Genomic DNA, 14,288 nt, shown 5'->3' with positions numbered 1-14,288 from the left:
CTGCCCGGGGAGGCTGTGGAGTCTCCTTGTCTGGAGACATTCCACCCACCCAGCCATTGTGGTCCTGGGCAAGCTGCTGTGGGTGCCCTACACACTGCTCATCTTGCTGTTTGTGGAATTTTACCACAATTTCTAGATCTTCTCTGAAGATGCCACAGAAATGTCACTTTGCTTGGGGAACAAGCCTTAAAGAGGAGCAATTAACAGTCAAACTGCTTTTCTTTCTGTAGGCCATTACACCTGCTCCATCACAATGCACAGGCTCACTGACAGGCAGCTGAAGCAGCTCAGCATGAGCAAAACCTCCCTCAGAGTCACAGTTTCCATGCAAGGCAGCCACTTCTCTGTGGAGCAGATCAGCACTGAGGTGCCATTCAACCCTGGCTTTTATGTTGACCAAACAGAAATGCTGCTCAGTAACCTTCACACAAGCTCTGAGGTGAAAATATTTGGTGCCACTGAAATTCTGGATACCCTGGAGGTGAGTGTGTTGCTGGAGAGTATCAACATCCCAGCTGAAAGCATTTTGAACTGTCACACACAGCTTTCTCTGGGCTACCTTGACCATGCCAGCATGGCTCCTGAGATGGTCTGGAAATGCCTCCTCAGTTTGTGCTATTGTTTTGGGGTTGTGGAAATGTTCCAGGCTCCCCTGGCCACTAGCTGGGATGTATTAACCAGCTCACAGGCAGGGAGGCACAAAATCTGCCTGGTTCCCAGCAGCACATGTAGGATCTTGCCCATTTCCTTGTTTGCTTCCCAGGGTTCATGTAGCCCAGTGAGGGATGCTTGGAGTTTTGCTGCTGTAGGGTTAGCCCAGAGCCACAGAAACCCCAGTGGCAACAAACAGGGAGGAAGTGCTGTCAAGTGAAGGTACAACTAAGGCCAGCTCCTCCTGAGGGATGAGTTGCTCTGTGTCTCTGGGCTAGCCCACTCCTGAGGTGTGCCTGGGAGGTGGTCAGTACTGTGCTGTTTCAGGTGATTTCTGTCCCTTGGCAGGTGAAGTGTGGGTCACCAGCAGTGAAGGTGCTTGAGAAGGAGAAGTCCTCTGGCCTGCCCAGTTACGCAGTCTACAGTGTTAGTCTGTCTGACCCTGGAGTCTCCAGGCAGCAGTCCTTATCCACCGCCTTGACTGTCTCCAGCCCCATCACTGGCCAGTCCATCGCCATCCCAGTGACCCTCATGTACTTGTCTGACAGAACCAGAGCGCCCCTCAGGCGTAAGTTTACCTCCAGACTTTGTAAGCCAGAAGAAACCTCTAATTTCCATTGATGTTCATGAGGTCATAAGCTTTGGTGTGGTTAAAACCTGAGCTGGCAGCTAACATTATCATTGACACCAGAGAATGAAGAAATGCTTTAGAGAGGGTGGTGAGACCTTGGCCCAAGGTGCCCAGAGAGGTGGGAGCTGCCCCATCCCTGGACCCGCTGCAAGTCAGGTTGTTTGGGGCTCTGAGCAACCTGCAGATGTCCCTGCTCACTGCAGGGGGGTTGGACTGGATGAGCTTTAAAGGTCCCTTCCTACCCAAAGCAGTCTGGTTCTGTGTAAGCTGTTCACTGTGAGCAGAAGACTTGAACACAAGTGTGTGCATTGTGACTTGACCTTCCATTTTGGGTCAGCCCAGAGTACTTGGCATTGAGTGCACCCTCAGCAGGTTTGCTGATGACACCAAGCTGTGTGGTGCAGCAGACAGGCTGGAGGGAAGGGATCCATCCAGAGGGACCTGAACAGGCTGCAGAGCTGGGCACAAGCCAACTACATGAGGTTCAACAAGACCAAGGGCAATGTCCTGCAGCTGGGTTGAGGCAATCCCAAGCACAAATCCAGGCTGGGCAGGGACTGGCTGGAAAGCAGCCCTGAGGAGAGGGACTTGGGGGTGCTGGGGGAGAAGAAGCTCAACATGAGCCAGCAGTGAGCACTTGCAGCCCAGAGAGCCAAGCAGAGCCTGGGCTGCAGCAGGAGAAGTGTGGCCAGCAGGGCCAGGGAGGGGATTCTCCCCCTCTGCTCCACTCTGCTCAGACCACACCTGGAGCTCTGGGTCCAGTTCTGGAGCCTCTGTTCCAAGAAGGATCTGGAGGTGCTGGAAGGTGTCCAGAGCAGGGCCATGAGGATGAGCAGAGGGCTGGAGCACCTCTCCTATGAGGACAGACTGAAAGAGTTGGGGCTGTTCAGTCTGGAGAAAAGAAGGTTCTGAGGAGACCTTCTTGTGGCCTTATTGTATCTGAAGGGGGCTACAAGAAAGCTGGGGAGGGACTTTTTAGGCTATCAGGTAGTGACAAGACTAGGGGGAATGGAACAAAGCTGGAAGTGAGGAGATTCAGACTGGATGTGAGGAAGTAGTTCCTCCCCATGAGAGTGGTGAGACCCTGGAATGGGTTGCCCAGGGAGGTGGTTGAGGCCCCAGCCCTGGAGACATTGAAGATCAGGATGTTAGGGCTTGGAAGGGACCTCTGGAGATCTTCCTGTCCAACCCCCCTGCCAGAGCAGGACCAGAGAATCCAGCACAGGTCACACAGGAACACATCCAGACAGGGCTGCAAAGGCTCCAGAGAAGGAGACTCCACAACCTCTCTGGGCAGCCTGTTCCAGGGCTCTGGGACCCTCACAGTCAAGAAGTTCTTCCTCATGTTGAGGTGGTATCTCCTGTGCTGTAATTTCCATCCGTTGCTCCTTGTCCTATCCAAGGGCACAGTGAGCAGAGGCTGTCCCTGTCCCTTCCTTCCTTGACCTCCAGCCCTCAGATCTTGATAGACATTGATCAGATCCCTCTCAGTCTTGTCTCCAGACTAAACACCCCCAGGGTTCTCAGCCTCTCCTCCCCAGGCAGTGCTCCAGTCCCTTCAGCATCCTTGTAGCCCTCCCTTGGACTCTCTCCAGCAGATCCCTGTCCCTCTTGAACTGGGGAGCCCAGAACTGGGTGCAGTATTCCAGGTGAGGTCTTACTAGGGCAGAGTAGAGAGGCAGGAGAACCTCCCTGGATCTGCTGGACACACTCTTCCTAATGCACACCAGGATCCCATTGGATCCTGAAGACTGTGTTGGAAACAGTAGAATCAAAGTCATGCTATCTGAGTTGATAATAGTTACTTGCTCTAAATAAAAACCTTCTGTTGGCTATTTCAGTTTGATTTCAGAAGTGTTAACTCAAAGCAGGTTGGAGAAGATGTTCTTTTAACTCAGTATTGTCTCTTTTAATGAATTCTACAGCTGGGGCCAGTCTGTTCCAGCACTTCCTCGAGTCTTACCAAGTGATGTTCTTCACACTCTTTGCACTGGTAGCAGGAGCATCTGTGCTGGTGATAGGTAAGGGAGTGAAAGATTGCATGAGTGTTTTTGGCCATCATTCTTGCAGTGTGAGATGTCAATGAATGATTGCCTTGTGACAGGATTGTGCTGTTTGTTGTCAGTGATTCACTGGTGTGGTTTCTCTCTCTTTGCCCTGTCTTGCAGCCTATCACATAGCTTTTGTGCCGAAGGAACAGCAGAATCATGCAGTGTATGTCCCAAGGACACCTCCTCAGCACAGCTATGACAGTAAGCAGCTGTTAGCAGTTATCAGTGAATTGATCAGCCTGGCTCTGTGGGAGGAGTGGCTGAGGGAGCCTGTGTCCTGAGTTCTGTTACAACAAGCACTGTGCCACTTCCTGGGAAATTTGTTGCCTGTCCTCCTGTCCTCTCACCCCAACCAACCTCCCCTATACCCATGGCTAATTCTTCTGAGACTCCTGGCCAGCTGCAGCCACCTGGGAAATAGGGAGTGATTTTAAAATGTTAAGAATTCATACAGCTCAGCAGCTGGGTGGAGGAGAGTTGGGCTGCTGATTTAGGCAGTTAAAGCAGGGCTGAGTTGCTGGTGTGATGTGCTGGGCAGCAGCTGGCTGCTCAGGGGGCTCCTGCCACCCCAGGTGAGGTGCAAGCCTGTGCTGCCTGGGGGCTGGGAGCTGCCATGAGAGACAGGGGGAAGGGAAAATGTCCAGTTCTGGTCCTTCCCGGTTTGAGAAGGACAGGGACTTGCTGGGGAGGACACAGCAAAGGGCTACAAAGATGCTGAGGGCACTGGAACTGCCCTGTGATGAGGAAAGGCTGAGAGAATTGGGGATGTTTAGTCTGGAGAATAGCAGCCTGAGGGGGACTCTGATCAATGCTAATCAATACTTCAGGGGCTAGTGTCAGGAGGGTGTGACCAGGCTTTTGGCAGTGGTGCCCAGTGACAGGACAAGAGGTAATGGGCACAAACTTGAACATCGGAAGTTCCATCTAAACGTGAGGAGGGACTTCTTTAAGGCTGCTGGAGCCCTGGAGCAGGCTGTCTAGAGAGCTGGTGGAGTCTCCATTTCTGGAGAGATTCCAAATGCCCCTGGATGTGTTCCTCTGTGACCTTCTCTAGGTGGCCCTGCCTTGGTAAGAGGGTTGGACTGGATGATCTCTAGAGGTCCCTTCCAACCCTTACCCATTCTGTGGTATGTTAGAGGCCAAAGGACACAAGTCTATAGAAGCTGTAATTTGTTCCTTCAGGGAATAGTTTGTTCCTTCACTGCTTTTGCTCTTGCAGTTGTCTTTTATCTATTTTCTGACACCATGGATTCTCTATTTTACCACTTTGCAGTGCTGCAGAACCATAGAACTGTTGTGGCTGGAAAAGCCCTTTTTAAGATCATGCAGTCCAACCTTTCTCTACCAAGGCCTGGGCTAAACCATGGCCCTCATCACCACATCTCTGCCTCTTTGCAACCCCTCCAGGGATGGGTATTCAACCACCTCCCTGGGCAGCCTGTGCCAGGCTTTGAGAACCCTTTCAGGGAAGCAGTTTCTTCTAAAAACCAATTCAACCCATGACTGTTTCAGACAGCATAAGGCAAATTCAGACTGCAAGTTAATTGCTGAGGTGAAATTGCTGGGGGTTGTGCCCCCCTCAGAAGACTTAATCAGTTCTTTAATTAATATGAAGGCCCACAAAATGTTGCTAGTTCTCAGATGCCATTTCATCAGGCACTGAGCTGAAGGGGTTGTTTCACTTGGAATGGATCATTAGACACTTCCCAGGTGTTCCAGCAGATGATCAGCATCAGGCTTTTACTTCCTCCACCACTGCTGAGTATGATTGTGAGGTTTTTTTACCTTTTTGTCCACCTGTGTTTTAGGTTTCTCTACATCCCCTGTGCCCTCAGGGTATCACTTCAGCCTTCAGCCCTCCAGCAGGAACAGAAGTCCCTCATCCACACTGTGGAGCACTGACTATGGTTCTCGTTAAAGCAGGACTCATCTTCGTGCACTAGGGCTGGGAAACAAAACAGAATAAATCCTCAGTGCCTTGGACAACAATAAATTCAAGAACTTCCGTAGTTTTGATACAATTCCAGTCATCTCTTGAATGTAACCTGCTTCATAATTATTACTATTTTTATATTTAGAGCTCTTTGAGTTTTTTTATGTTCTTTAAAACTTATTTTATCTGCTGGTGTATGCTCAGCTGACTGGACAGAACAGTGTTTATGCTAAGCTGGCTTTCTTGCACTCTACAAGCAGCTAGAAGTGATACCTAAGTAACAGTATTGCAAGTGTTTTATTTACTTTTTTGTTGTTGTTGTTAAAAAAAAAAATCACTTTTTAATGAACTTTTGTAAAAAGGGAAGTAGAGAAAACCAGGTCAAACATGAGCCAAAAAATATGAAGGATTGTATGTTTCAAAGGCCTGGGTTGTTTGGTTTGTTGTTTTTATTTTATGTTGAGTTCCAAAGCCTCAGGAATGCACTGCACTGCTAAGTGTACTTACCTTTAGCCTTACAATGTGAGTCCTCAGCAGGATTTGCTGGTCTAATGCTGGGAATGCAGGAAGGACTGTGAAAGCCTGGGAGATTCTGGTACAACCACAAAGTCCAATGCAGCTATCTGAGGGTGGCCTCCTTTGGGCACAACTGCAGTATTCCTCTCTTGGTACTGTAAGCACTTTTTTGGCCTGGGAATGCAAAAGCACATGGCTTCTAAGAGGACCTTTCTTCTAGTAGTAAAGATGTTTGATGGAAGGCAATTACTTTGCCTGTGTTCTGACATAAATGTGTTGATGAAGGTCATTTTGCACTGAGTAGTACCTCAATAGAGACTGAGCCTCCTTGTAGTCCCACTGGCACTGGGTGCACTGGAAAGTAAGTGGCTTGTTTGACACCGAGTGACCTTTTCAGTTGGTTGTCCACATGTGGTGTCTTTGTGTACAAACTGATCCAGCCAGGCTCTCTGTGTAGCCTGTGCAGTAAGATACTGACAGCACGGGTCTGCTATTCCACACTCTGGAATGTTTGTATCGCCATACGCTACCAATAAGTCTGTGAAATACAGTGTAGCATTTAACTGCTTTACCTGCTGGTGTGCAGGGGGTTGCTGGTTGACTCTTTGTTTCTTGTCTTGACTGGCGAAGGTCTAAAATGCACAATTCCAGGTGCCTCAGGGAGGCCAACCAGGCAGCCACTCACTGTGTGCTCAGATGCATTTTGCTTCTCCACGAGGCCACGGTGAGGTGTGCTGACATGAGCTCCTTTCCAAATTCCTTTTAAACAGGTGAGGAGACAAATTTGGTTCCTAAAATACTTCCCTGAGAATAGAAAAATCCTCGATTTTTGAGGCCTATCATCCTGACCACATAACTTCTAATGCTCAAGCAGCATTTTACAGCTCTCAGATAAGGGCTTTGTTTACAGAGAACAAGTGTCACTGTTTGAACTGTGACTAATCTCCTGGCTGGCTGAGCTCTCCTAAGGACCACAATGAACATGATCACAATTGTTCTGTCTTAAAGAGCAGCATATTTCATGCAAACTCTGCAGGCAGGCAGGGGAATGGCACACAGGCACAGCCCACGTGTTTCAGGCAGTACTGCAGAAAAGCATCCTTGTTCCATGTTGTTCTCTTGAGTCTTGTGTAACTCCCTGGCTTGTTTTGGAGAAGCTGTGCCTTACCTCCTAGTGCTCTTTAAAATGGATAATGTGGATGTAAATAATAAATCATTTGTTACCTGTATTATTTAATAAGGCTTTGTAAGATTCCTTAAGGATGCTGATGATGAACTTTGTTGTGTTTTGATGAACTTGGTTGTGTTTTGGCTCTTCAGAATTTAGCACTAGACTGTACTCTGCAAGGGTGGCTACCAGGAGGGTGGAGACTCCCTTTTCACATGGAGTGCCATGGGAAAGACAAGGGGTGATGGGGACAAGACAGGTCTGCTGGGGAGATTCCCATTGGACTCCAGAAGAAAATGTTGCCCATGAGAACAGTCAGACACTGGAATCACCTCCCAAAGGAAGCAGTGGATTCTCCCACACTGGACAGCTTTAAGGCTCAGTTTAACAGTGTGCTGGGCCAGCTCAGATGCTCCTTAGGGTCCCTTCCAGTGTGGCATTCTCTGATTGTGATTCCATGATTCTTTGTACTTCACCTCCAGCAGCCCTGCAGTATTTGCAGTCACAATTTCACGCTCCCAGTTTTCACTTTTGTGGACAATGACATATTTTTAAATCCTCTGACAATTTCCCATCCAGTATTTATGGTCAGGAGCTTTTACGTGTTTTCACTAAGCATCTGCTGAAGTGGGTGGTGGCTGAAGAAGCAGCTCTTGATTTTCCAGGTTTGTTCAGACTTCCCCCTTATTGATTTGGGTTTTTGAGGAAGGACATTATTTTTCTCCCTATGAATATCTGAGAGATGCACATTTCAGGAATGCTTACAGGAAATGCTTTGTGCTGCTGTTTCTTCTTTTTCCTCTTCAGCCTACCAGTCTGGCACCAAACGTCCTGACAAAAGACCTGCTCCAAGTGGTGGGAGTGCTTTGGCAAATGCCTGTTCTTTATTCCACCTCTTTAGGCAAGTAGTTGCAGTCCCCTGGCATGTGCCCTCATCAGCTGGCATATGCCACAAGCTAAAGCTAGAGGGGAGCTAATGGGGAAAAAAAGAGGTATGAAATGGGGAGCTGCTGTGGGGTTCAGGAATCCACCTCCTACTAGCCTTGAAAAGCTTGAGTGGTCTGTTGGGTGACTGCTGAGAGGGTGGGATTTAAGGATATACATTTTTTTGAGCATGTTGCTAATGCAAAGATGATTTTTAATTATTTAAGACTGACTAAAAGGAGGTTTGGGTTTGTTTTGCATTTAATGCTGAGTTTTTTCTCTATTCACTTAATGGCTTGTGTCTGAGCACTTGCTCCCCTGTGTAGCAGAGCTGCTGGCAACATGCATCTTACATGTTTGATGTGAGTGGAGCTGTCTTTTTCAGCTGATCAGCTAACGAAACAGTCAGTGCTGCATTCACCCCCAGGCCGTGGTCCCTTCACATGCAGCAAAGCTTTGGCTTTGCTCCTGAGCAGAAGCAGGGCTTAGTGCACACCAGCAAGGTCAAGTTCGCCACATCATGTTGCTTCTTGGACAAAAAAACTTTTCAACAGGCTTATAAGAGCTTCATGAACTATGAAAAAGGCAAACCCAACCCGTGAGCAGTGAAGGCAGTGAGCAAATGCCCTCAGGCTGTCCCCTCTCGACTCTACTCAGCAGGAGGGGCTCTGTGGCACACACTGCCTGTCACTGAAGGTGCCCATGTTGGATTGATAACCATGGGAGCAGGCTTCCCTCCCCTTGAAAACCCAGTCCCAAGACTTTTTTCCTCAGAAAAAGGAAGCAAATGCTGCCAATGAAGTGGTCCCTCAGCAGAGCTGCTCCTGCTGCAGAGAGCAGCCCTGGGGCTGGCTGTGGAGGTGAGAGCTTTGCTCCCAGGTAGAGCTGTATTGCTTTGCTGCAGGTCGTCAGCTAATCACTGCTGCGATTTAGAACTTCGTTCTGTCACCTGTTTCTGTAGAAAAGTGTTTCTGCATTCCAGGCGTTCAGACTTTGCTCCCACTGGGTCACTACTGGGGGCAGAGGAGGGCTGAGCCGGGGCACAGCCTGAAGTATATATCCTTAAATCCCACCCTCTCAGCAGTCACCCAACAGACCAGTCAAGCTCTTCAAGGCTAGCAGGAGATGGATTCCTGAACCCCATAGCAGCAGTTTGTGCCACAGAGCCCCTCCTGCTGAGCAGAGTCGAGAGGGGACAGCCTGAGGGCATTTGCTCACTGCCTTCACTGCTCACGGGTTGGGTTTGCCTTTTTCATAGTTCATGAAGCTCTTATAAGCCTGTTGAAAAGTTTTGTTTTTTTTTTGTCCAAGAAGCAACATGATGTGGCGCACTTGCCCTTGCTGGTGTGGCACACCTGCCGCTCGGCCCTGCGTCCCCCGGCCGCCTTGCAGAGCGGCTCCTGAGCCACCTACCGTGACCGCGGGAAGCGTTGTGAAAGGCGCCGAGGGCCCCGAGGCGCCGGGCAGCGCCGTCCGGGCAGCGCCGTCCCGCCACCGCGCGGCCTCGCGCCGGCGCTGAGGAGAGGCGGCCGCGGCCCTGTGGGGCTGCCGCTTGCACCGAGCGGGACTCTCCCTGCACCTCAGTGGAACCTTCCCTTGAACATGTTTCGGTGGAGGGGCAAGGAGAGCGAGAAAAGCCTTACCACGTGGACTTTGTGCAAACTCAGAGTGCAGAAAAGGCCTCTAGAAGGTGCAGCAGAGGAGATTTTTACCTCGGTAATGAATTAGCACAAACTGCGGGGCAGGTTGCGGCGTCGGCACGGAGGGAGTTCACCCCTGGAGAGGCAGCAGCTGCCGCAGCGCCAAGCCGGGCAGTGCTGGATGAGCTACGGCTGGCAGACGCTCAGGTCTGTGGAAGCAGTGAAGCTTCAGGGAAATATTTAACAATATTTTCATCGTTGTTGTAGTGAATCATGCTAAATACGGAATAATAATAATATTAGAGTGAAATGTAGGAGGGAAAAACAAGGGCATTCATTAGAATCATTAGAGGTGTTTCTGAAAGACCTTTCTCAGTAGTTAGAGTTAGCCTGGCTTCTGCTGCTCCTCTCTGGGGCACAACTATTGAATGCAAATGGAGGGCAAGCTGAAAGGTTTGGGGAAGGGGGCTTAGGTTGCCCTCCTGGTAACCATCAGCACATCACTGTTCATGGGAGGACGCTTCCCTGCAGCAGTGGGCACAAAGTTCTCGTGAACCAACCGTGTGGTTGGTTACAAGGTAGAGAGTTCCCTCCTGCGGTTTCTGTGATCTGGTGGGGATTGTGTAAGTGGTGTCTTGCACCAGCGTGAGCAGAGGTTTTGTTGAAACAGGCTCCAGACACAGCAGGATGTCTGTGAGGCCACATCGCAGTCCCGTGTCCAGTTCTGGGCTCCCCAGCTCTGGAAGGAGAGGGACTCGCTGCAGCAAAGGCCTGCGAGGATGCTGAGGAGACAGGGACATCTCTGTGATGAGGAAAGAGGGAGAGAATTGGGGCTTTTGAGTATGGAGAGGAGCAGACTGAGAGGAGATCTCATCAGTGCTGATCAGTAGTTAAAGGGTTAGGGTCAGGAGGATGGGACCTGGCTTTTGGTGGTGCCCAGTGACAGGACAAGAGGTAATGGGCAGAAAGTTGAACATCAGAAGTTCCATCTAAACATGAGGAGGAACTTGTTTAATTTAAGGCTGCTGGAGCCCTGGAGCAGGCTGCCCAGAGAGTGGGCAGTCTCCATCTGGTGGAGTCTCCATCTCTGGGGAGATTCCAGACCCCCCCGGGATGTGTTCCTGTGTGACCTTCTCTAGGTGACCCTGTCTTGGTAAGAGGGTTGGACTTAATGATCTCCAGAGGTTCCTTCCAACCCTTACCATTCTGTGATCCACAGAGCTGAGCCCTGCAGCCACACAAGGCACAGGTGGTACCTCCACTGGGTAAGGCATAAAGAGCCTGTTTTCTGCTCTAGCTTGTCTTGCTGCAGCCACAAAATTCCTACCCCTCAGCAGCTGTTCAACAGCTGTGTCACAGGGAATAATTTAATCAGGTTAGCCAGCCTAGGTGAATGTTAAGACTTCAATCCAATCTACTCTTATGTGACATCCCCAACACAGCATAATCATTATCTCCCCCGTAAAAAAACAAGGCAGATAACGAGTAAAACACGGAGCCAGCCTTTTAAGAGTCTCTTCAGATTAGGAGTCAGGATTACCATGTGGTGGTTAAAGAGAAAGCTTTCCCAGTTTGCTGACTTCTTTCTCTGAAAATGTTTGAGCTTTGCTGGTGTTGCTCTAGCCTCATCTCCTGTAAGATAATGGTGTGATTATTTAAGAATATTACATCAAGGTGAAGCATGAGTCTCTTCCCTGTCTGCCTGCTGATACGTGCGTTCATAAGGTACCTATATGTCAGTCATCAATAAACATCCTCTGAGGATGTCTAAGTGCATGACTCTACACCAATAAGGAATCGTTCTTCTCCATTGTATCAGGTGATAGAGAGGAAATGGCCTGAAATTGTGCCAGGGGAGGGTTAGGTTGGAGATTGTCAGGGAATTGGAACAGGCTGCCCGGGGAGGTGGTGGAGTCACTATCCCTGGAAGTGTTCAAGCAGTGTGAACATGGCACTTGGGGACGTGGTTTAGTGGCCATGGTGGTGTTGGGTTGATGGCTGGACTCAGATCTTAGAGGGCATTTCCCACCTTAATCATAGAATTATTGAATTGTTTCAACTGGAAAAGATCATCCCCTGTGGGGACAGGCTGAGAGACTTGGTGCTGTTCAGCCTGGAGAAGAGAAGGCTCCAGGAAGACCTTAGAGCAGCCTTCTAGTATCTGAAGGGGCTCCAGGAGAGTTGGGAAGGGACTTTTGACAAGAGCTGGAGTGACAGGATGAGGGACAATGGCTTTGAGCTAGAAGAGGGGAGATTGAGACTGGAGATAGGAAGAAATTCATTCCAGTGAGAGTGGGAGATGGTGGAACAGGTTGCCCAGGGAGGCTGTGAATGCCTCCTCCCTGGAGGTATTCAAGGCCAGGTTGGATGAGGCCTTGAGCAAGCTGGGCTGGTGGGAGGTGTCCCTGCCCATGGCAGGGGTTTGGAACTAGCTGATCTTCAAGGTTCCTTCCAAGCCAGAGCTCTCTGTGGTTCTCTGACACAGATATATGTGTGCACGTTTAGCTCACCCTGCCCTTCTGCTTGTGCCAGGCTGAGCACAAAGAGGGTTCATGAAGGAATGCCTTGGGAGGAGTCGGCAGGGAAAGTGTCATTTTAATAAAGCAAATCTTGGAGGTTTGTCTGTGCTTTGTGTTGTTTGGAGGAAGCAGTAGCAGCACAGGACTGCAGGGTGCCTTCAGTGCAACAGGCACCTGTTAGTAGCTACCCATAGGTGTTACAACCCCTAGGAGCTTAGGTGTTGGCTGGAACACTGAGTGTGCAGGTTGCACAAGTAGCCATTGATGTAGCACATGGAGAATTCTGTCTGTGAGTGAATAAGGTCTTGGTGAGTACCTGCTTGGACACCCCTGTCCCTGGGTGCAGGCTGCTGGCTTGGATCTGCAGGACACTGCTGAGTACCCTCTGGCTGCAGCTGGGGCGGACACCAGTCAGCTCGCTCCTGCAGAGGCAGGAGGGCTGTGTGACAGAGCACATCTTCCTCTGCTTACCTGAGCATCTTGGCCTTTCCTCACAGGACATCTCCAGACATCCTCTGCCAGCAGCAGAGCTGCTGTCTGTACAATCATAGAATCACAGAATGGCTCAGGTTGGAAAGGACCTCAGAGATCATCTACTCCAACCTCCCTGCTGTGGGCAGGGACACCTCTCAATCAGACTCGGCTTCCTAAGGCTTCATCCAACCTGGTCTTAAACATCCCCCAGAAGAAGGCATCCACAGTTTCCCTTGGCAACCTATTCCAAGAGTCTGATCACCCTTGTACTGAAGAACTTCTTCCTCAGATCCTGTCTAGCCCTGCTCTCTCTCAGCTTCAAACCATTCCCCTTGTCCTGTCCCTAGACACCTTCATGAAAAGTCCCTCTGCAGCCTTGCTGTAGGATTCCTTCAGCTATAGGGAGGCAGCTCTGAGGTCACCCAGAGTCTTCTCCACTCCAGGCTGAACAACCCCAGCTCCCAGCTTGTCTCTGTGGCCTCCTTTGGACTCACTCTAACAGCTCTGTGTCCTTCTTCTGCTGCGGACACCAGAACCGGATGCAATATTGGAGGTGGGGTCTCAGCAGAGCAGCTATCTGTAGCTACCTAGTCAAGAGAGACTTTGAAACTCCATCCTTCAGCACCTTTCCTGGCTCTCTGTGTGAGGTGCTGCTTGCACCCACGTTCTGCTGTGTCTCTTCCTTACCCTGGGATTGCAATGAAACACCCTGGTGCAGGAGCTCTGCTTGGAGGAGCCCTGGAGATGGTTTCTGGTCGACAGGCAAGGTAGGTGTTCTCAGATGAGTTCCTCTGCTTTTCAGTGTTCTTGCTGAGGCAGCTGGAAGCTCTGTTCAGCTTTAGGTACCTATGTTAGCCTGTCTAATGTTGGTGATATGATTAAAACTATCCCTTTGCAGCTCACTCTTCCTTGTCTCACTTAGAAGCTTTTGGTCATAGCTGGTTTTAAAATCCAGTCTGATCTGCACAACGCAGGCCCTCTACTTCCTTCTCATCAGAAATGCATCAACTTCTAAGCCGGAAAAAATGGCACTTAGCAAGTAATGACTTCCTGACTTAAGGTCTTCAGTTGACATTAAGTCTTCCATATTTATTTCTCTTATTGTCAAAAATCAAAAACTTGGGCTTGATTTTTAGTTTGAATGAGTCTGGGTGCACTTTTCAGCTGCTGACTTTGAGAAGGCACATTCTCTGTGCAGAAGATTTGCTGATAGCACTTCTCAGGATTCTTCTCTTGAAGCTTGCAAAATTAAAGCAGGTATGGGAAACTCATTTTCCTCCTTTCTTCATGTTTATCATCAAAGAATCACAAAACTATCAGGGTTGGAAGGGACCTCAAGGATCATCCAGTTCCAAGCCCGGTGCCATGGGCAGGGACACCTCACACTACAGCAGGTTGCTCACAGCCACCTCCAGCCTGGCTACAAAAACCTCCAGGGATGAGGCTTCCACCACCTCCCTGGGCAACCTCTGCCAGTCTCTCACCACCCTCATGGTTGTATCTGAGCTGTGAACTTACCAACAGGAACCCCTTTAGAATCACAGAATTGTCAGGGTTGGAAGGGACCTCAAGGCTCATCCAGTTCCAACCTCCCTACCATGGGCAGGGACACCTCACACTGGATCAGGTTGCTCACAGCCACATCCAGCCTGGCCTTAAAAGATTCCAGGGATGGGCCAGGCTGGATAGTGTCCTTCATGCTGCTTGTCCTTTCTATCTTCAGAGCTATTTTTGTCACAGGTACTGTGCTTGCCACTGCAGGTGGCCTGCTCCAGAGCTTT

General features: G+C 49.8%; 1 protein-coding gene across 1 annotated transcript in view; it reads left to right on the top strand.

Annotated features, from left to right (window-relative positions):
* NUP210 (nucleoporin 210) overlaps window positions 1-5,255 on the top strand; it is an 81,703-nt gene extending 76,448 nt beyond the window's left edge. The window contains exons 36-40 of the mRNA XM_054387541.1: window positions 231-481; window positions 1,000-1,219; window positions 3,208-3,303; window positions 3,451-3,534; window positions 5,142-5,255. Of these exons, the coding sequence (XP_054243516.1) occupies window positions 231-481; window positions 1,000-1,219; window positions 3,208-3,303; window positions 3,451-3,534; window positions 5,142-5,251 (761 nt within the window). The 3' untranslated portion in view covers window positions 5,252-5,255. The remainder of the gene's footprint in view (window positions 1-230; window positions 482-999; window positions 1,220-3,207; window positions 3,304-3,450; window positions 3,535-5,141) is intronic.
* The last annotated feature ends 9,033 nt before the right edge of the window (window positions 5,256-14,288 follow it).

This window comes from Indicator indicator, chromosome 15 (assembly GCF_027791375.1).
Source record: "Indicator indicator isolate 239-I01 chromosome 15, UM_Iind_1.1, whole genome shotgun sequence".
Taxonomy (NCBI): domain Eukaryota; kingdom Metazoa; phylum Chordata; class Aves; order Piciformes; family Indicatoridae; genus Indicator; species Indicator indicator.
This window is presented reverse-complemented; position numbering and strand designations above follow the sequence as displayed.